The sequence below is a fragment of the Uloborus diversus genome, chromosome 5 (genome assembly GCF_026930045.1).
Source record: "Uloborus diversus isolate 005 chromosome 5, Udiv.v.3.1, whole genome shotgun sequence".
In the NCBI taxonomy this organism is placed as follows: domain Eukaryota; kingdom Metazoa; phylum Arthropoda; class Arachnida; order Araneae; family Uloboridae; genus Uloborus; species Uloborus diversus.
The window spans coordinates 80528962-80552132 of record NC_072735.1 but is presented as its reverse complement, the minus strand read 5'-3'; the positions used below and the strand labels follow the sequence as shown (position 1 = coordinate 80552132).

At 34.9% G+C, this 23171-nt stretch overlaps 1 protein-coding gene across 1 annotated transcript in view; it reads left to right on the top strand.

Annotated features, from left to right (window-relative positions):
• Positions 1 to 5436: 5436 nt before the first annotated feature.
• Positions 5437 to 23171, top strand: part of LOC129222985 (amiloride-sensitive sodium channel subunit beta-like) — a 29826-nt gene continuing 12091 nt past the window's right edge. The window contains exons 1-5 of the mRNA XM_054857549.1: positions 5437 to 5514; positions 9352 to 9572; positions 11007 to 11131; positions 11756 to 11919; positions 20160 to 20283. Of these exons, the coding sequence (XP_054713524.1) occupies positions 5437 to 5514; positions 9352 to 9572; positions 11007 to 11131; positions 11756 to 11919; positions 20160 to 20283 (712 nt within the window). The remainder of the gene's footprint in view (positions 5515 to 9351; positions 9573 to 11006; positions 11132 to 11755; positions 11920 to 20159; positions 20284 to 23171) is intronic.

Genomic DNA, 23171 nt, shown 5'->3' with positions numbered 1-23171 from the left:
CACGAATGTTATCTTTAAAAAAGATGGAATTTCATCGCATAACATGATTTTGATATAACACGAAACACGGTTTCGATAGAACATGACACGTACTGAATCGATTTTTACTATGTACGTGATTAATCAGCGTAAAAAATAAGTTAAAAAGTTATTTTTTAAAAAATTCTTGTGTAACACGGTTTCGATATACACGGAACGAATTAACCGTGCTATACGAGGGCCGCCTGTACTTTTAAACAGTCAACGATGAGTGATTTCTAAGAGCCTGAGTCTCTTCGAACAACCACTGATGGAGGATTTCTGAGAATCTGAATCAAGTTTGTGAAAACATATTTTTCAAAATTGCCACAGAAGCCTTTAAAAGTAAAAACGAAAAACAAGAGAATTTTCAAGACTCAAGTAAGTAGCAGATATGAAGCAACTCAAACAGAATTCAGCAGAACACAATGAATAAAACATTCGAAAATTCGTATAAATGAATAATTGCTTCTGTGACAGTGATATTACTTGTTTTGTTTTAGAACTGCTATTTTAGTTTTCGATCAAAAATGTTTCGTTTGTCAATAGAAAATCAATAATAAAAATACATTCTGCAGAACTTTCATTACTGAAAGGAAGTCACTAACTCTTTGCCTGTAATATTGAGAAGATTTTAAAACGATAGTGAACATTAGTTATTCAAAAATGACAAAACAGTCATATGATTTCATGATACGCTGCTATAAATTATTCATGATAACAAGCAACTATTGTTTTCTAGATTTCAGTGAAAAATAATGTATTATACGTAGCGTGCAGATGAAATTTAGAAAATGGGTTTTTCTAATCAATTTTGTGTTCGGCGAAATGTAATTCGCTTGCATGATTTCATATAAAATTGTATAATACTAGAAAAACATTTACAAAATAAATAGCTTCATGCAAATACAAGCGGAATGAAGTATTTATTTCAAGACGCCAGTCAGAATGGTGTCAATAATGAAAGAAAAAACAGCCCCCCTCCCCTGCCATAGAAGTAGTATTGACTCTCTCAGGGCTAGCGTATTTGTATTTATTCAGTTCAAAAGCATCACAACTATCAAAATGTTTTTTCATTGTCCTGTCCCATCGGCTCTCACTTCAGGACCGGGTGGTTGGCAAAAGCCTGGAGTTTGAAATAATCAAAAGCATAGTTTCTATCAACCAACTGTTAATCTAATAATGCCGTTTGCGATTATTTTCTTACGTAAGTTATTTAAACAAACATAACAGATAAACAGAAATATTAAAAAATAATCAAACTAATTTAAAAGAAGTTTTTTTTTTTGGCACGAGGGGAAGGAGAGGGGGGGGGGAGATCAAAGAGCAAGTATATAATGAAAAATGCTCAAACAATTTCCTTTCAAGTTAATGTCTTGAATCTTGGAAATCCCCGAAAATCTGGATTGTTTTCAGAGTTTGTAAAGTTCCAAAACTCCATTGTCCACTATTTTGTACTTGCTTAGGTTCAGCTTTGAAATTAGTTTTCGAACTTTACTAACTACTAACTTGAATACATTCATTTTTGTTTTCAGCAACAATTAAAAGCAGAGCGAATATAACTAAATCATTATAGAACATCCTTATCACGTTCTTTGGTTTCAATAATTATCTCAAAATTTACTCTTAATTGGAAGTACTGTTTGATAGTATTAGAAGACATGATAATGAATTTACTGAGATAAGAACATCCTCATATAAAAATAGCCGATGATCAAGCAACCAACGTGTTTCAACAATGATACTCGCACCACGACATGTAATTCGATAATATGTTTTGGTAATGTTTAACATGCAGGGAAAGGCTTTATTGTGACAAGGCTGAACTTGATCCGGCAATTTAACAGTTTTACTGGTAAGACTGTGTCATTTCAGGGAATGAAGAAACGAAAACAATTAACGCTATCTACTGGAGTTTAGGGTTAATCCTCTGGTGTTAGGGTCAAAATTTCAACCATCAAAATATCACGAAACAGGCAATGACTCCGTTCAAATGTAGAAGCGATTTTCACCCGTCATACCTTGACGGGCGATTTTCTCGTTTAAATATACACTGCATCTATTTTCTCGCTGAGACAAAATTTGTGAACGCAGTCTTTTGTCTAATTCTATATGCTTCAGTTTAACTTCGCTACCATTTTCGACTAGGTTTCGGGACAAATTTGATATGTGATTGGTGAATTGTATGCAATTTCGTCTTCATGACTGGTTGAAAATAATAGCGGAAGAAGTATGTCCTGTACAGGAATCGACCTAATGACGTCTGTTAAAGTTTACAAAATCTCATGCCAAAACTTTAAATCTTTTTTTCTATTTCTCTCCTCTCATGGATTTAGCCAATGATATCATCGCAATGTTCGATTTCAAATCTTATTGATCCATACAGTTCTTCTTCTGATCATTTTCCGGTTTGAAATTCATGCAAAGTTGCGGATGCCCTAGTCAGGGCCCGACTAACTGAGAGTGAAATTCTTTAAGTAATTTTGCGCCCCTTAGGAAGATGGGGCCCCAGGCACAGGCCAGGTCGGCGTGTGCGGTAAGCAGGCCTTGGCCCTAGTGATCCTAAAGCACACTTCGTGGTCTGTGTGCGGTCTAAATAAAAGTTCACAAGATGGTTTCCAGAGAATGCTTATTAACTTTGCACTATTAAACTGCATTATAGTCGACCGTTTATCTTAATGATGATTTGATGGTTCTTTCAGAAAAACTACCTGGAATGATGACAACCCAGAGATAAGATTTTTTCCATTAACGTGCTTCCTATATGCCTGAAACCAGCTGTAAAGTGGTGTCACCTTTTGAGAAGCATGGGTCGACACTGGAGTGGCACTTCCAGCTACCACAGCCTCCTGTCCACTTACGTGGATCAAACTACGACGCATGGCATTCGCAAAATCTCGACCAGTCACCATCGGTTAAGGAAGGGGTTCTGGATGGGTGTGTTCTTGTCATCTTTGGCCGGTTGCTGTTACCACTGCAGCTACCTCATCTCGCTGTTTGCATCGAGTCCCCAAAGTCACCATCACAGAAGAAAAAGATGCAGAAGTGGTAGAATTTCCTGCTCTGACTGTCTGCAATCTGAACGTCGTAAAAAGGGTGAGGTTGAAAAAAAGAAAGCAATTTTTAAAACTGGCTTGAATGTAGTATCGCTCTAGTCAAAATGTGTTTGACTTTGGGTGATGTCATTGATGTTTGGATGGAAATGAGGGAGGGAGAGGGGGGGGGGAGAGCGTATAATTTAATTAAGAAGAAAAACGAAGAGCGGATATGATATCTGTCCTCGTAATCGAACTTGCTTATAACGAGCCCTGATTTATCGAGAACCCGGATTTAGCAAGGAACTCAAAGATTGGATTGTGCAATATTAAATTGAAGCATAACTCACTTTTAACGATCAAAACCCGCTTAAAGCGAGCAATATTTTTGTGATTCATAAAATTTCTGTTGCTTTTCAGCTAAGTTTATCCTTTTTGGGAAAATTTTCCTTAACATTTCAAAGACAACTGAAAGTTAGTAGTAAATCATAAATCTTGAAAACAAGCGATGACAATATTTTTTTTAAAACTTGGTGAGTAAAGAAGCATTTAAAAATTATGTATGTGTGTGTATGTGTATTCCTCAAAAACAACGACACAAGAAACATACATTCAGACAGTTCAAAGCAGATTAACTAAATTTTTTGGCACTGCGTAGAGATCCTCAGTCTATATGCATCAAGAAATGTATTTCTTGTATCAAAGACCTTACTTCAAAGATTAGGGATTTAGTCCTGCAGTATAGATTCTTGACCAGTATGTGATCCTGGGTTACGAGAAGGCTGACTTTCTTGCGAAGAAAGGAACAACCATCAGCAAAACATTTTTTAAATTCGTCTCTTTTCACTCGATGAAACTGATGACCTTTTCATGGAACACTATCTGATTATTTCTGCAAAATTCAACTCATCTAAAACCGGGTATAACTCTATTCTGTAGATCATCTAGGTTTAAGACAGTTCCTTTAATCAGATTTTTTACAGGTCATTATTTTCTCGCCAACTACCATTTCCGTATTAGTCCGTGGAGTTTGTGACAAAAATACAAAAAACATTTCACTTCCGGATACCAGTCTGAAATTTTGCACAATGCTTATGTACATATCTAAGAACAAAAATCCGCCGGGAGGCATTTGATCAGAGGTCATGAACCCCCTGTGATGACGTCATCAAAATGGCCGCTTTTTTAAGAAATGTATTTCCGTTTAACTGCTTAGAACTCTAGTATGGATCTTACTATTGTGATATTAAAGTATATCATTTAAAAGCGCTTTAAAATAGCTATTTAATAGTGATTAAATTTCTTTCCTATCACAAATATTTTAAGAGTTATTACAATTAATGTCATGAAAATGGCTGCCTGGAAAAATAAGTACGCACGTTTAACTACTTAGAACTACATTACAGATCTTTATATTGTAGTATTAATGTGTATCATCTGAAAGAGCTTTAAAAGAGCTACTTAATAGAGACTGATATTTCCTTTGAAGTCAAGTAGTTTTAGAGTTATAAAAACTTCCGTCATCAAAATGGCTGTCGTGAAAAGGTGAAAAGTTTCGTTTAACTGCTCAAAACGCCATTAGAAATCATTCTTCTGTAAAAAAAATAGGTACACTAAATAAAAGCTCTAAAATAAACTAGAAAAATATGCATTTCTTCCCCCCCCCCTAAGTAAATAGTTTTAAAAATTTCACTGCAATAACATAACTGCAGGGGGCGGGGGGAGGCATTCTCATTGAACTGTTCCAAATGTTCCGCCCCATCTAACCCGCAGTGAAACTTTTAATTAAAAATTCCTTACCGGATTAAATACACATATGTATTGTCCCATAATAATTCACTTCTCTTGCAAGTGCGAAAGACTTCCGTCTAGCGGCAAGAATCAGAACGACTACTCGATTTTTTCCCGCCAACAAGTTGTAACTTTGGATTGCAGTCCGCCTAGCTCGTTTCTTTCCAGTTCTACTGTTCTCAGCAATCATTAATTCCATAGTGATATGTTTATTGTTCAGATATAATTTTCAATAACTGAATATTTGACTGGTTAATGCTGTAGCAAATAATATCAAATAAAGGTGAGTCATATAATTATATTAAGGTTTGAAATCGATAACTTCGATTGTTCGTTCCATCTAGCATTAAAATTATCATATAGCTTGTATTCATTCCTTTACGTCATTTTTAATAAGCAAAACATATTAAAAACTCGTAATATTTTTTAGAATAAATTTTTCTCCTTCATTTGTTCCATGTGACCTCAAAATACTAACATAACTTGCAATCATTTCTTTAATGTGCGTTTGAAAAAGTAAAATATTTAATGAATTTACTGTTTGTAATCTAGTTCCCATCTACGCGCTCTGCTAAAATCGATTCAGAGGGCTATGCCGAATGAGTATGGCGAAAATAAAAAGTTTGTCATGTCAGGTGGTCTCCACATAGAAATGGCTGTTTCATCTGCAGTAGGTTCATGGCTTGAAGGAAGCGGATGAACTGAACTCCTAGTAGAAACTCATGTAACAACATCGGGAAGAGCAGAAGGAACATTCAAAGTTTCGCATGTGAAGAGAAGTCGATACGCTCACGATTTTGCAGTAACCACTCTCCAAGTTCTGTTAGAGAAAGCGTATCAAAATCGAAAAGATATAGACGAAACATTTACTGGAAGATCACCATGGAGTTAGAATGTATACTTTTAAATCTGGTGCGCACTATTCGTCAAGGAAATTTCTCGAGTTTTACTGTCACTCTTGAGAACATGTGTCCACAGATGTTTGCTCTTGATCATACAAATTATGCCCGATGGCCTTCAGTATTTCTGTTCAATTGGAAGCAGTTACCAGAGATACATCCAGCTATTTTCCAGGAGTTTCAGAGGGGGAATATATCTGGCTCCAAAACTGAGAGGAAAATTTCCGAGATGGCACACGATCATTTGCATGAGCAAAACAACAAATTAATTTAAAAATCATCAACTAATCTACCCCGTTTAAGTCATATGAGGCTTCATTACTACAATGGATCGTTGCTGAATCGTAAGTTGTGCGCATGATTTGGGAGTTTGAAGAAAATCAAAGCCTGAAGTCTGACGTCACTACTGAAAAGCTAGATACTAGATACATAAACATACAAGAAGCTTTTGTATTCAATATGAAACTCGTGTTTCCAGCCTAGTTGAAACAATTGAAGAACACGAAGAAGATGACGATTTAACTGCAGTAAACAGCAACAAAATTATTTTCTCGGAAAAAAGTGCCATTTCTGTGATGTCAGCGCAAGCCAATTCAATACATTTGTAGAAGATCGCTTAGTGTTAAGAAAATTATCCATACATGATGTTATTAAAAGAAACAATCTCCTCTTGATGAGCAGAAAATATTTCTGTTCAGTCCAAAGACAAGCAAAACATTGTTGATTTGAGGAAAGCAGCACTCTTTTTGCTAAGCTATATGTTGCCGGCCAAACAACTCAAATGGATGTAAAAGAATTTTTTCCCATGAAAACAGCTCGTGTCCACCTTCTATATCCAACCTTGGCAAATTTAGGAAACCAAGAAAAAAGTCCGTTGTAGTTTCTTGTTATCATCCAATCTACTGGACTGGTTTTGACAGCTATTCTAGAACCAAATTTTTCATTAATGGGGCTGCACTGCTTCACATGCTTTTTCCTCAGTCTACTTCAATTGTCCAACAACACTGCGATCAGATTGTGAAGTCGTACATATTAATGAGACTAAAAAGCGTTCATATGGTAGATTTAGTTTTTGACCGTTATTCAAAAGGAAGTTTGAAAAGCGACACGAAACAATCGAGAGGATCTGGACCAAGAATAAGTATTAAACCAGTGTTTTTAAACCAAAGTCATTTACTAAATTTCATGCGAAAGATAAAAATAAAGAGGAGCTTTTCGAATTTTTGGCAGAAAATCTCGTGAAGATGGATCTACCAGATGGGAAGCAGGTTGTATGCACCTACAGACACTGTAATTGCTTCAGTCAAGAACAATTTTGAAACCATGTCTCCTGTATCCCACGAAGAAGCCGATGCGATGCTATTCCTTTATATGCAGCATACAATAGAATACTCGGGTCAGTCTAAGATCACCGTGAAAACTGTTTACAGGGATGATGTAGTGATTGCTATATTTCGAGTTCCGAAATTGCAAGAGCTATGGGTGGAGTATGGAAGTGGAGAATATCTGCGGTATCTTTTCATCCACGTTTTGCACCGTAAAGTTCCACAAGGTGTACCAGATCTTCTGCCTTTTTTCCATGCCTTTACATGAGTTTATCCGGTGTCTAGTTTTGCCAGCATTGGTAAAACTATGTACTGCATGGAAAATGTGGATGGCGTTTAGAGATGTTGACAAAGTTTTTTTGTACTATACTAAAGTACCCGAAAGCATCAATGAAGACAATAAGCATTTCCTACTTATTCAGCGCTTCGGTCGTCTTGACGTATCATTCATCAAGGTCAGTGGAAACCGTAAATGCTGCTAGGAGAATTTTCTTCACCCAGCAAAACAGACCAGTTGAATGTATTCCACTATCTAGCAACGTTCTTCTGCATCACCTAAAGAAAGCAATGTTGCAGTGTTCACTATGGACAAAATGTCTTCAGCAAAATTTTCAGCTCTTTGATCCATGCCAGTGGGGATGGAAAAAAATTGGGGAAGAGTTTGAACCTCTTTGGTATGCATACCCCGAAATAACAATTGAGAAATTACAGGAACTTATAACATGCAAGTGCAAAAGGATGTCTACACGCTGTCGATGAGTCAGATCAGGTCTGAATTGTACACTTCTTTGCAGTTGTGAGGGTCAATGTAATACGTAAAACGTTCCTTAAAAAAACTTATTACAGTTTTCGTTATAACAGGTATTTTTATTTGTATTAAAACGTGTAATTTTCATCTATTTCTCTTAAATGTTTAAAATGTAAGCATGTTTAACAAAATTGTTTTATTATACGCTAGCATTAATTGTTAAGTCCTCGATCCATTTAGGGCGGTGAATTTGATTATGTCTGCATTTTAACCTCCCTTTCATTCAGTATACGGGTAAAATACTGACAAAAGGTGTTAAGATATGAAGTACAAATTTAAATTTAATGAAAATGGAAAGGTTCTTTTATAATGCAGGTATAACAGTAAAAATTTTACTGCATTATCGGCGAATACAAGAAAGTCATTGTTTTCCTATCAATTTTTACGTTGATATTGTAATAATTATTAAAGTATTTGTCTTATTTACTAATAATAAAGCTCAAAGTTTGTCGGGATGTCTGTCCGGATGTCTCAATGTGACGCGCATAGCGCCTAAACTGTTCAGCCTATTTTCACGAAATTCGGCACAGAATTAGTTTATAGCATAGGGGTGTGCACCTCGAAGCAATTTTTAGAAAATTTGTTTTTATTATTTTTCTATTTCAATTTTAAAAATATTTTACCGAGTAAATTATCATAACGTGGACGAGTAAATTACCAAATTATCATAACGTAGAACCGTAACACTTAAAAATTGTTGAATGCCAGGACCCACCCAGGGCTGTCTTGCAACTGAGGAAGGAAGGAAGGAACCATAAAATGGCCGAGTAAATTAACATAGCAAATTGGCGAAAAATTCATAATCCATTGTGTGTAAATATACAGGCGAATCAAATGATCTTTTAATTTTTTTACTGCAGGCAAAGCCGTGCATGTACCACTCTTAGAAAATAAAACTAAGCACTGTTGAAGAGCTTTTTTAAACGGCTTTCAGATAATGTATTTGAATTTTACAAAATTATGACCTATTATGTAGTTCTAAGCAGTTAAACCAACGTACTAACCGGTACATGGCGGCCATTTTGATGACGTCACCACAGGGGTCTTTAGACCTCCAATCAATTGCCTCCCGGCGTTTTTCTGCTCTCTTATATGAACATAGGTGCTGTACAAAATTTCATACTGGTATCCGGAAGTGAAATGTTTTTGCACTAACTCCACCGACTATATGAGAATATATGAAAACCGAAACTCATGCTCTGCACTCTGGGGGATGTCACGGACTAACACCATCGTTCTGTCTGCCCTACACTTGTTTCCTCTATTGTTTTTAATGGAAGGTTAGGGAATTTATGGCCTAGACATGTCACTATGTGATTTTATCCGTTTATATCATTGTTGTTTCTATATTCGTTATCTTCTCCTTATTTTATCTTAAATGTAAGCTGCCATTGGAAATTAAAAAAATGTCGTCCTAAAAATATTTTTTCCTCTCGATGCATTATACGCTGTAATTCAATATTTTAAATTTTCAGGCTTATGCTGATTCTTACTTTGATCATTCAAAGGGGAAAGCTTCTATCACCAATCAGTGCTTCCAGTCTGAGACAGAGCTTCTCTCAGAAAGTGCTGTTGACTTAAGCGACACTTGGTTGAACCTGGGCCTAACTAAAGATGACCTTTCAAAGTACGGTCACCAGAGTCAAGACCTAATTGTCCAATGCACCTACAACAGCAAAAATTGTTTCAGTAATCAGTGAGTGGTAAATGTTTTTGATTGGGAGTTAATACAAAATCACCAATAATGTAGTGTGACTGTGATAACAAGACGCATGATCTTGGACGGGATTATCCGTGATTAGGGAGAAAAAAAGAGGTATTTCGTATATTGGCACACGGCCAATAACTATCTCTGTACGTTATTGGAAAAGCAAAGTGGCTATTCTCTTCCCTCAGTTAACAAATGGAAACGTTTTTTATTTAGTCCATCGGAGTTCAAGTTATCAGAGCCAGACTATAGTTATGTTGAGATATTATCAGTGAAGTAAACGGTAACTTTAATTTTTTGTTTATCCTTTTATTAAGTAATTTTAATGAACAATTTGAATTTTATTTAAAATGAATTGAAAAGTAGATTATTGGCAAATACATTTTTATTTAGTTTCACAAGATTTGCAAAAAAAAAAAAAAAAAAAGAAGCTTTTTTTATATATATACAGGGTGACAAGAAATAACTTAGGCACACATAATACACCATAACTTTAATGATAATGAAAATATTGTGACCAAATTTCAAAATAAATATGAATACATTATTTCGTCTAATATATTTTCAAATTTTCAAAGTAGCTACCTTTAGGATAAACACAGAGCTTTAAACGTGTCACAAAATTTTCAGCTCTGGACCGCTACTCACTTATTGATAGTTTTTCCCATGCCTTGCATGAGGATTTCTTTTGGGATGCCAAAGTTTTATGAGGTTTAGCACATACCCTTGTCTCTACGATGGATCACACAGAATAATCCATTGGGTTCAAATCTGGGGAATACGATGGCCATTCTTGGGCTCCAATGAAGTCAAGAAAATGTGTCTTGCACCAGTCTTGAGTTCCTTCAGCTCTGTGTGCAGGGGTGGAATCCTGTTGGAAGGTACATCTTTTGTTTTCAAAGAACTTTTGCGACCAAGGTAAGACAACATCTTCCAAAATGTGTTTGCGATATGTTTCTTGATTAATTTTATCCCCTGATCAACAAAAACAAGTGATATTTTTCCTCTTGCACATATCCCACCTTAAACCATTACATTGGAATCGTTGACGCTGTTTAACAGTGCAAGAAGGTCCTAGAGACAAGTTTGTGTGCTAAATTTCTTAAAACATTGGCAACCCTAAAGAAATCCTTATGCATGGATGGGATAAAATATCAGTAAGTGAGTTGCGGCCCAGAGCCGGAAATTTTGTGTCACGTTTAAAGTTCTGTATTAATCCTAAAGGTAGCCACTGTAAAAATTTGTAAATATATTAGATGAAATAATGTATTTATATTTATTTTGAAGTTTGGTCATAATATTTTCATTAGAATTAAAGTTATGGTGTATGATGTGTGTCTAAGTTATTTCTTGTCACCCTGTATAAAAAATCAAACATGCATTTATGTGTTAGTTTTCTTCAACTTTTTCTTTTTTTTTCAGTACTAGTTTTCGTGTTGTTGTATCGAATGTTACATCTCCAGTATTTGGTCTTTGCCATAGCATTTCTGTTCGAGATAAAAAGGAAAATCGTGGTGTGTCAGTCAAGAAAGGAGGAACAACAAATGGTAAATTTTTTTTAAAAGTATATATTTTTAACTTATGACCAATAAATTTGAAATTCATACGAACATATTTCAAGGCAAATGAGGAAGGGGAAATTTTAAAAGTCTTCTCCTATGAAAGTAGAAAAACGGGTTTTTAAGCAAGCTTTTATTTAGAGAACTTAGAAAACTACTGCCTATGGTTCTTCAAATATGAACATTTTCGGAGTAAATCATAAATGTAGTTATTTTTAATTTTCAAGTAAAATTATTATTCATATGTCGTAAGATATCTTGATGATCCCCAACAAGTTGAAGTTAGCTGCAGTGTCTCAATCAGTTCCTCTCAAAATAGTTGAGTCCCCTCACCTCATAAAAAAAAAAGGTAAGAGGTTGAATCCTAGTCTTAAGTCTTATATGTTAACACTTGTTAACTTCAACATAATGTTGAAACAGTTGATTACAAAAATCTTCTTGTGCCTATAACTTTCGGATTTGATTTTAAATTTCATTTATCTATTGCAGTGTTTACAACTCCAACGTAATCAGTGAGTAACTACAGTCTGCGATAGCTTATTGCTTACTATAAGCATCAGTGATGAAATTAATACAGGTAGAGTTGACTGATAGATTGTTTTTAATTTTTAGGTTTGAGATTGACTTTGAATATTGAACGAGAGGATTATTGGAATCTGATTTCTGCAGAGTTCGGTGTTCGATTGCTGGTTCATCCTCAGTTCACCTACCCAACATTGAAGAGGGGAGGCATCGTCATCAGTCCCGGTAGAAGCGCCCACATCGGAGTCAGAAGGGTGAGTTTATCTAAAAGAGTTTTGATACAAGCAACTCTTGACTTACTACGAAGATTTCTGCAAAAACTTTCACCTGTTTCTGAGTAAATTTGTGTGTTAATCCCCAAATCCCTTTTTAGATTTGTCAAAAAATCGATTGACCCCTTAAAATTTATAGTTTGTACGAACCTCTGTAATTTCAAAGCTTCAATAGTCAAAAGTTGTTTAGCAAACGCCAGCCATTCTTGTGCGATGGATCCTGCCATACTATCTGAAGGATTCAAAGCTTTCGCTCCAATTTAGGTTACTATATATATATTGAGGATGTCGGTGCGTCCGGCATTTTGATTCAAAAGCGAACACTTGATACTATTACGCTGCATTCGTGAAAAAGAGACTTGAAGTAAACAAACAGGTTTCTAGAAAGTTAGGCACTATGCTACTTCAGGTTTTTTCTTTATTTCTGGAATAAAAAAAATAAACGAATAGCATTCGCCCTCGCCGTCAGTTTGGCACCAATTTGTTCTCGTCCAAGCCAAACAAAAGATTGTCGTCTCCAAATGGCACATTTCTTTGTTTACATCTAGTCTATCTTTCTTCTGAATGCAGTATAGTAAGTACATCAAAACCGCATTGAAGACAACTGATTACTAAGCTTTAGACGCGTTTTTTGATTGATGTTTGATTATTTCAGTCAATAAAAGAAATAGATTTAATTAATTCAGATTTAAAATCAGTGAACTACGAAAATAGTATACTTGTTCACAGGTAGCATTTTCCGGTAAGAAGGTAATCTTCTTTACTAATAATAAAGCTGAAAGTCTCTCCGTCCGGATCTCTGTGACGTGCATAGCGCCTAGACCATTCGGCCGATTTTCATGAAGTTTGGCACAAAGTTAGTTTGTAGCATGAGAGTGTGCAGCTCGAAGTGATTTTTCAAAAATTCGATGTGGTTCTTTTTCTATTCCAATTTTAAGAACAAAATTATCATAAGATGGACGGGTAAATTACAAAATTATCATAACGTGGAACCGTAACATGGGCACAAGCCAATCGGCGAGAAAATTCACCAAACATTATTTGTAAATATACAGGCGAACCAAAAGACCTTTTAATTTTTCTTTTACGGGCAAAACCGTGCGGGTACCACTAGTATTATATGTTTACAAAATCAGTTAATTTGCTAGATTTTCTCAAAGGGGCATTTTATTCAACTTTTCGTCAGTAGTTATCTTTACAACCCGGCAACCAAGTGACTTTAAATGCATATTTACAAATATTTGAAACAAGAAGGGATACACAGCTTTCTTTTAACCAAAATAGCGGTTAAGTTGGCCTGTAATATAAAAGGGTTGTAAGTTCATAAACAATCAATAAAGCGCCAATTATCCGAACCTGTAGGGACCAGCTCTAGTCAGGGGTGCCACGAACTCAAACTTTTGGGAGGGAGAAAATTCTCAATTTGCTGAAGGGAACTCCAAATTATGCCGAATGATAACAGTTTTTCCGAATCGTCAAACAAAAATTTTCCGAATAAGGAAATTTTCGGAAGGTCACAGTGACCTCTCGTCGGGCTGCTCCTGGTCCTGGACTTGAGCTCTTTGTCCAAGCTTTTGTTTAGCCAATGGTTGGACTAGCTCCCTCCGTTTACTAATTCTTGCTCTAAGCTTGAAGCCATTGAGATGAGATAAAATGGAGGGAGTGAAGAGTTTCATTCATTATACCCTTACTCCAAGTCACGTGATATATTTTAAAGCAAAGCATAGGAAGAAATCGTGCTTCTTTCGCTTGTTTCACGTAAAACGTGCCAACCATTTGTAGTTGTTGAGTCACGAGACTTGGGGTCCTTGGGTCAGCGTTTGCTATGCCAATGATTGAACTTGCTCCCTCCATTTTAATTCCTGCTCTAAGGTTGAAGCATACATTTTTAAAGCAGTCAATTTGTGCTACAATCAGATTGCTTACAAAACTATTGCTGGAGTAAGGGAAATTTAGTTAACTTTATCGTATATACAACACCTCACCTCATTTATTTTCATACTTAAACAAGATTTAAAAAAAAAAAAAAAGACTTAGGGAGACCATTAAGTGAAATTACAATTACAGAAATCACAAAAGCAGATTAATATCAGTACCAGCAAACTTAAAAATCTGTATTTAATTTTGAGATTGAAGCGCAAACACGTTAAGAACCTAATAATAAAGATTTGTTGATTGATAAATTAAAAGCTTTAGTTTAGAGGACTTTAAAATTTATATAATAGAACTTTTTAAAAGTTTTTTTTTCCGTTGCTGAATATCTCCTGTGTAAAAGTAAATCATTTTAACCACACAATTATAATTTTTCAGTTTCGTAAAACTGCATCTAAAAATTTGGGAAACACATTTTGAAAAAGTAAATAATCTAGAACATGCTACATATTTTCTCTAAATTTGTTATGTAGTATATTTTCAGAAAGTATTAGTGAAGTTCCAAAATCTGTACTTCAGAGTCACACTAACGTAACTCACATCACTACTACTTTGCAGGAGAACGAAAAAACTTTCACCTGGTGCATGCAAAGGATGGGACATGTGCTCTCTTATACTAGTAAAAAGCTGTGAAGGAATATTTTCAGTAGAATTATGTTGTGATGAATCGACGCAGAATAAAATTTTACTTATAAAGCAGTAATAACCTGAAAGCTGCCATTTTTGGACTTACGTTAGTCCTACTCTAAGGTGCAGATATAGGTATCTTTTTCAGGATTCCTTTACGCTGCCACAAATGCTATTACCCGTGAGACTAAATCAAAAACTAAAACAATCAAATTGAAAAATGATGAAACTTCTAAAATCACAAACAAAACTTCAATTTCTTGACAATTTGGACTTAACGTTTTTATCTTTTTTTTCTACTTTCTGTCTGTCGTATTGCACTTGAGCTTAATTTCGTACATTTTCTTCTAGAGGGTAAGTCGTCTGCTTCCCGGAAAGGAAGGAACATGCTCTGAAACATTTCTTGATTCCAAACTTACCGAACATTTACAGGTCCTCGGTTTAGAATTTGATTTATCAAATAACGAATACACTTATGAAGTAAGTACAGGCCATTTTATCAATTTTTTAATAAATTATGCTTTATTATAAGCTTAAGTACATCGTGTCCAAAAAGTCGCTGACACATTTTAAAAATTCATAAAAAAGCAACAAATTGGCGTATGCACATGCGGTTTGCGCCATAATATTTCACAGGTTAAAGAATCATTTATGACATTGTAAAAATTAAAAAAAAAAAACCCCGACTAGGTCGCAAATGTAGAATCAAGAGGGAAAATTTAAAATCCTTTTGAAAACCTTGTATTATTAATAATCAATTGCAAGTATCTGTTGAGAAATAGAACCTTGCAGCAAATAAAAATTTTCAATCATTGCATTAATTTCCTTGCCGACCAACAATGAATTCGATTACCATTTGCGTGAATAAAAGCATAGCCATATTTAAAATCTATATGAAAAATAATCATATAAGCTTTGTGCTACAATTTGATTAAAGTGAAAAACCAACGTAAATAAAGCACAAATTTTGAAGAAAATACAGCATATAGCTATTTTAAGGCTACAATGGAGACTCTTCATCAGTGCAAGAAGCTCACCAACGCAACCGAAAGTCGCGAGAGAACTGACAACGACCACGTGGACACCGGTATTTATACCAAAGAGGGCCAACCAATAGGAATTCAGGACACAAGACAACAAACAACCAATCAGCAAACGACATGTCAACCCCGGCCTCAGAGCAAGGGGGAGAGACAACCAATCAGAAGCCAGGAGACATAAAGAGTGAGAGGCAACAAAGAAACCGAAAAAGCAATTATAGATATTGCTTCCAAATGTCATGAAAAATTGGAGTGCTGGTAAAATCTTTGACAAGACAGTGAGAATTTTTCCAAATATAGTAAGTTTCCCAGAAATCGAGGTCAGAAACAGAAGAACATTTACAAATAATCTTTGCAGATGAAAAATCAAAACAGTGACCAGAAGTCCAACAATGCTGAGCGATGGAAGAACGAGCAAGTTCTTTATGTTTAACACAATTTTATTGCTCCTTCAGACGGTGCTTGAAAGCGCGTTTAGTCTGTCCAACATAATCAAGTCCACACTTGCTGGAGATGCTATAAAGACCAATCAACAGGGTCCTTCCAGTGGCGTAGCTAAGGGGGGGAGGGGGCGGTCCGCCCCGGGCGGCACTTTTCTAGGGGCGGCAAGTTGGCCCTTTTAATGTGGAAAAATTAAATGTATTTTCCAAATAAGGAAATTATGGTTTTAGTCTTTTACTGCAGACAAGAAAATCTCTTCTTAAAGCATTCGAAAGGACAAAATAACTTTTCTGGGACATAATGAACAGTTTAAGTATTCCAGTAGTTTTGAATTATTCCAAGAAAATGACACCACAAACGAAGAAAAGTGCGGCTCAAGTCCTTTCAAACCAAACTTTCCCAGAAAAATATGCGTGTTTCAACGCGCAAATTTATGATTGAAAGCTAGATAGTGATAAGGAATTCTCTACCTGATTTGAGCCGCTTTTTTCCTCGTTTGCGGTGTCATTTTATTGGAATAATTGAAAACTAAAGAAATACTTAAATATTCCATTCTGACCCAGAAAAGTTATTTTGTCTTTTTGAATGCATTATGAAAAATGCATGGTATTTTTTTTTTAAATCTGTTATTTAGACTTTAGAGGTTAACTTCAGGAAGACGAAAGCAAAGAACTTTTCCAATTTTTGTTATAAGAAAAAGCTAATACAGGATTTTAAGTTTAGAGTTTCTTGAAAGACTGCTCGTGAAACAAAAATTTCCCTTTTTTTTTACTTCAGGAAAATGTTGAGAAGAGTAAAAAAAAGAGGAGGAGGTGTAAAGTATTGCACGAAACAAATTATTGCTCATCACACTTTATATGCTTCAGAGTTTGCTTTATATATATAATTTCCCACTCTTTACAAGAGTTCTCTTCTTCAAACGAAGTATAAGGTATTTCCATTTTCTCGCTTTTGAGAGTAGATAATCTATCCGACAATTTTAGATCACATGTTAATCTATTCCTTATGGAAGGCAAGTGAATTTCATTTTTCAACATTTGGGTTGGACCCTCAACTTATCCAAACATAGTCTAAAATGCGTTTTAAAGTATTCAGTTTCAAATAATTCCGGTTGGAAACCTCTCTCACCCCACTTTAATACCTTATCCCTTTTCCTGATATCACCAAAGGTAGTTTAGAAATACGTTTTTAGACCTCAGTGTTGAAAAATTTCTGTGCAGAACCCCTAACCCTACTGTTTCCTTTAACGTAGCGAACACAGCCAAAAAGTATATATTTAGACCTATAATTCTGAAAACTTTCTTGGAGAAAACTCCCACCCTCTCTTTTAAAGTCTCAACATTTAGCTTAAAACTGCGTTTTTAAAGTTTCGATACTTCAATATCAATTTGTGAAAACAGCATTTGAACTCTGACTGTCCTTGATCGCCTAAAGTGATCAAATATAGCCTTCAATACGTTTTTAGGCCTTGAATTTCGGATTTTTTCCGAGACAGATATTTCAGTCGCTTACCCTCTCCCCTAACGTCACCTAAGATTAAAACTGCGGTTTTAAAACTTCAATTTTGAAAAGTTTCCGAGGGAAGAACTCTTCACCCCTTTTCCTTACGCCCCCAAAGATAGCCCAAAATTTTCTTTCTTAGAAATTTGCTTGAGTAGGAAAGCTAGCTAACCCTTCCTTCTGACAAATAGTCTAAAATGAACTTCAGCTTTAAGAATGATTTTTAGAGGGAACCTCCCTTTATCCCTTCTTCCTCCTAACATTATAAAACAAAGCCCAAAGTCGGACGTCAATTACGGAAATTTTTCAGGAGAGAACCGTTTGGTTTCACAACATTTTTTTAAGCCATTAGGGAACCTCTGAGCGTCACCAAAGACAGCCTAGAATTGCGTTTTTGAGACTACGGTGCCGAAAAATTTACAAAGAAAGAACTCAAACCTTCTCCTTTCAACCAAACCACCGAAGATGCCCTTAAAATTGATTTCAATTAAAAAAACATTTCAGTAAGAAACCTCAGCACCCCTCTCTCCCCTAACACCTACAACTGCGTTCGAATACGCTAGCAATTGCGTTTCCAAAGATAGCCTGAAATTGCATATTTCAGAGCTTAAAATTTTCGCATTGAGTATTCGACCATTCCTGATTTCCTTGACTTCTTCTAAGTAGCCTAAGCTGCATTTAAAATTTTTGTAAAATTTCCTTTCGTTGCCCACCGATTCCCTAAAGTCAACAAAGAAACACTAAGAGAGAGTAATTCAAAAAAAAAAAAAAAAAAAAAAAAAAAAAACGGGAGCAAATCCAACACGCCCTTTTTAATAACTTTACTAAAATTGCGGTTTTTGACTTAAATTTAGCAATTTTCTCCAAGTATGGGCCCTATTCCCCTCCCCCTTCTTATCTTTTTAAAGTATATAGAGAAAAATAAGGTCTTATTTTTTCTTCCATTAAATTTCTAGTTTTAATTTAACACGTTTGACAGTTTTGTGTATTAGCTATTTCTCAACGAAAGGGCGGCAAACACTGTAGCTACGCCACTGGGTCCTTCAATTTTGTAAACTTTATCTTATTATTTGGTGGTGAGCTTTTTGCATTGATGAAGATGCTCCATTGTAGCCTTGTCATAGCTATATGCTGTATTTTCTTCAAAATTTGTGCTTTATTTACGTTGGTTTTTCACTTTAATCGTATTTAAAATCTACTTTAAAAAAACGTTATAACTCGAATTCTATATAACATGAAAGTTCGAAGCTCATTCTATCAGACGCAGAAAAAAATACTCTTTACTTTGTTACTAAATTTTTAAGTATGTTTTCAGTGCAAAAATCGCGAAAACCTTTTATAGGTTTTTAATTAATATTTTCGTTAGTTAATGTCCTCCAAAGACGCAACCTAGCTAAGAACACTCGATCAACTCTCATTTCGAACAAATTTTTTTTTTTTTTTAAATCGGTCCATCCGCTTAGGCACTAGAGTGCCACAGACAGATACACAGACAAGTCAAACTTATAACCTCCTTCTTTTATGTGTCGGGAGCTAAAAAGATAAAGAAAGAAAAAAGGAGAAGTGTAATTATAAGTAATTACTGTATCGTCACAGTAAGGAAAACAGAAGCCATGTGAGGTGGTTAATCATTTTATTAAACAGAAAGCATTTGCTTTCCGTACCAGAGTTCAATGTGTGCACCGTACGTTGCTCGAACCACATCTAAACGGTACTCAAGTTCTTTCCATGTCTATAAACGGTACACACATGGAACTCTGGTAAATTATAGGTATTGCTTTCTCTTTAATGAAATGATTAAACACCTCACATGACGTTTATTTTTCTTACTGTGGCGAAGCAGAGATTACTTATGATTACACTTTTTTTCCTTTATTTCCTTTTTCATTTTTTCTCGGTATCATAAAACATTCTTGATCCTGTGAATTATTATGGCACATGAAGGTCGTTCATACGATAATTTGTTACTTTTCTATGAGTTTTCAAATGTGTCAAGGACTTTTCGGACACCCTGTGTATATTTTTAAATACTGACTCTCTATCAATTCGTCGCATTTCATCAGTCCATTTTAGTGTGAATAAGTGATCCTCAAAACTAAGTAATGTAAAGAACTTTTGAAAATTTGAATAATTAAGTGATTATGCACAAATAATGTAATGAAGACAAGATAAAAAAATTTGTGTTTCAATGATGCTAAATTTTAAAAGCATTTTCACAACTTTGAACAGTTTTTAGCCATTTTTGAATACATAAAAGAAGCTTTTTAATTATTAAAAAAATACCTTTCAAAGTATCTTACCCAACATTTTTTAAAGTTCAGTTTATCAAAAAGTAACGCAATCATCAACTATTATTTTTCAGCATTGTAAATTCTAAAAAATAATAATAATAACTAAGCACTAATTTACCCATACGCTTACCAGAATAAAACACGAGTAGCTGAAGATGAAAAGGCTTTACATCGACATGATTTTGAGTAGTGTGGACACTTGTCTGCTTTATAAATAAAATGTATTTCAGAGAAATTGATGGAGAAATAATTCTTATCCACATTGAAACATAGTTACGTGCAATTAAAAAATGTGCCAGTAAAGGAATAATGCTAATGCTTTTCAAGTTTCATTTTAAATCTAAATCAGCTTATATAAAATTAATGAGAATATTCCATCTATTTTTCTTAGCATTGCAACACTTTGTGTGAGAACACGATTTTATTCTCCACCTGCGGTTGCTTAGATGAGCAACCTAGGTCTGCTAAAGACAGCTCTGGGTGGAAATTTTGCAATCCTTGCAACAAGGAACACGGTAAGCAACAATGTCATCTCAAATGTAGTTGCACTTAGTAAAGCATAACCACGGATCTATCGAGGCAGCAGCTCACCAGAGAGTTGGGGTGGAGGGTGATTTCGAACACCTCACAAATGCTTATGGGGGTGGTAAACACAACTTTCCGGAGGTAAGCAGAAAAATAATGCTGTAATGAATAAAATATCAGATAGGGGAAGGTCGGGTACTATCGGACACCTAAGCCATTTCAATCATAATACTTTTTGTTTTATTTGTAAGGAATTAGTTTTTACACTAAATTATGCTGTACTAAGTTATCTAACATAGATTGTAAACTTTGGTTAAAAAAACATAGATTCTTATTTTTTAAACAAATTTTTGTCAAACTCTATTTTTGGGCAATTTTAAATTTTGGAGGGTTGTATCGGACAAAACATTAAAATGTTGAAATAAAAACAAATAGTTCAGAAATAACATTTTAATGTGCAAAAAAATGAAACGAACAAAGTAGTTGGTTACTTAGAATAGTATACATGTCTAAAAATGAAAATAAGTAATAATTTTTTATAAAAGCTGAAAAATATAGCCTATGTTTGGCTAATTGTCATTTTATTAAGTCCAACTTTTTCAATGGCTTCATATTTGTTTCATCCCATCTATGTCTGATTTTTCCATTTCAACCTGTTGGATAAAGAAAAACACCGTCAGTATTTTATTTTTGTGCCAGTAACTTTGTCCGATACAACACGAAATTGGTTTGTCCAATACAACCCGACTGTAAAGCTACAGTTGTTTAACCACCACTAGGTTATTACTTAAGCTAGACACTTTTATAGCCCATAATACTTAGATTAATATACTATCAGTCTAAAGGTATAACAATGAATTAAAATAACTTACTCTATGTGTAAATATATGCCCCAGAAGTTAAGTTCTTGCACTGCAATTCTCTCAACAAACAACTAGCTTTGCACACCAGAACGAACGGTTGATTTGAACCAATATGGCGTCTGTGGCTTTCTTCCCCAATACGGCACACTATGTTGACCCAGTACGTGCTGCCCCTGGCGGCAGAATTAAGAAGCAGCCTTGTCCGATACTACCCACTGTCCGATACTAAACGACCTTCCCCTATATCTAAAAATATTCAGTGCTCCAGGAAAGAAGTATGTCGCCGCAGATTGGCTTTTGGAAAAGTGGGCTACAATGTTTTAAAGTATGAGAACTCTCCTTAAAAGTCGACATAAAGGCCTTCTGTTTAGCGAAGGCAAGAAGAGCTATCCCAAAGTAATAAGGCTTGTGCTGATCATATTCTTGACTGGGTGAGACTAAAGCACTGAATCGTAGAATAAATAGCAACATGTGTGCTATATGGTGAAGTTGAGTGTTTTGTTTCTTGATTGGGGTTTCTTATTAACTCCATGTTTATCCACAATTAAGAAGCACCACAGTCAAGAAGCAAAACACGTAATGTTATTATAGCAGACATAGGAAGAACTCGACATTTAGCTCCAAGACGTGTCACTACAAGTTACTACCTAGGAGCAGCGGTAGGCAAGTCGTCGATTGCAATCGACCAGTCGATCTCGAGCCCGTTTTCAGTCGATCACGACAGCATTCTGGATCATATAACGAATAAATACCTTTGTACTTGAAACCTTAATGAATGAATTACCAACGTTTTAATTGCACAGAAATTTGCAATTTTTGTGCATCAAAACGTTGGTAGTTCATTCATTTAATTCTGGACCATGTTTTTTGCCAGATCACCTTGAACAAAAGTTATTTTCCGGAGAAAAATTTTGCTCAACTCCTTAATCGAAAGTCTTTTAAATACTTTTCAAAACTTTATTGTAATCGCTGAAAAAGGCCACTATTTTTAAATTTCATTAAAAACTTCCTTTTGTCTTTTGTTCTTAAAAAATGTCCAGAAAAGTTACTATTGATTAAAGGTAAAACTTGGCATGAATGTTTTACAAATTTTTAATATTTCTGTACCACAGAGCCAGAAGGACGTAAGTCACATTATGATAATTTTACAAGAGAGAAGAAAATCTTTTTTCTTTTGCATGCAAAGGATGAGACGCGCACTTTTTTAACCTTAGTAAAAAAATAAAAGTTTTTTTTTTGAAAAGAATTACGTTCACATGGCTCGATGCGAAGCAATTGTCTACATATAATGCACTAATAAACGGAAAACCGCAATTTTTGGACTTGCGTCAGTCTGGCTTTGAGGTACAGATTGGTCCGAAATACTGTTAAATGGCTCATGAACAACATTTTGGACCTCTTCCAACTCCGTCAAATATTGAAGAATTATTAACAACAACAATAACAATGTGAATGAACGAAACGCATTGACAGCATTATAATAATTCTGACTTCCTTATTCAGCTGAAAGGGAACTCGAATTAAATCAATAGGTGACATAATTTCATACAGACACTAAGGAAGTCATAGTATTTAGGTTAACAAAGACGGATCGGGAATAAGATGAATCAACGATCATGTTTTTTCCAAATAACTCGGATAGCAAAGTTGATGTATCGATTAACTTCTGTGTTCAGTGTTGTCACTTCATTTTGTAGTCTTTGTGAAGTTAATTTGTCACATCAGTTGGAGCATTAAACATCGGAAGTTCACTAGTTGTGTAATGAAGATCAATGAACTGCAAATAATCAATAGAATCGTGATATAATCGATAGTTATGCTAAAAACAAAATAAATAAGTGAATGAAAAGTAAACAAGGAATGAGATACATTTTTGATTTCCAAATAAAGATCTGTTCTTAAGGTTGTGCTGTTAAAAATACTAAAATGATCTTTATAAACGTACTCAATGTTCTTAAAATTTCTATCTTTAGAAATTATAGCAAACTCTCGCTTATCGGCAGTCGGATGATTAT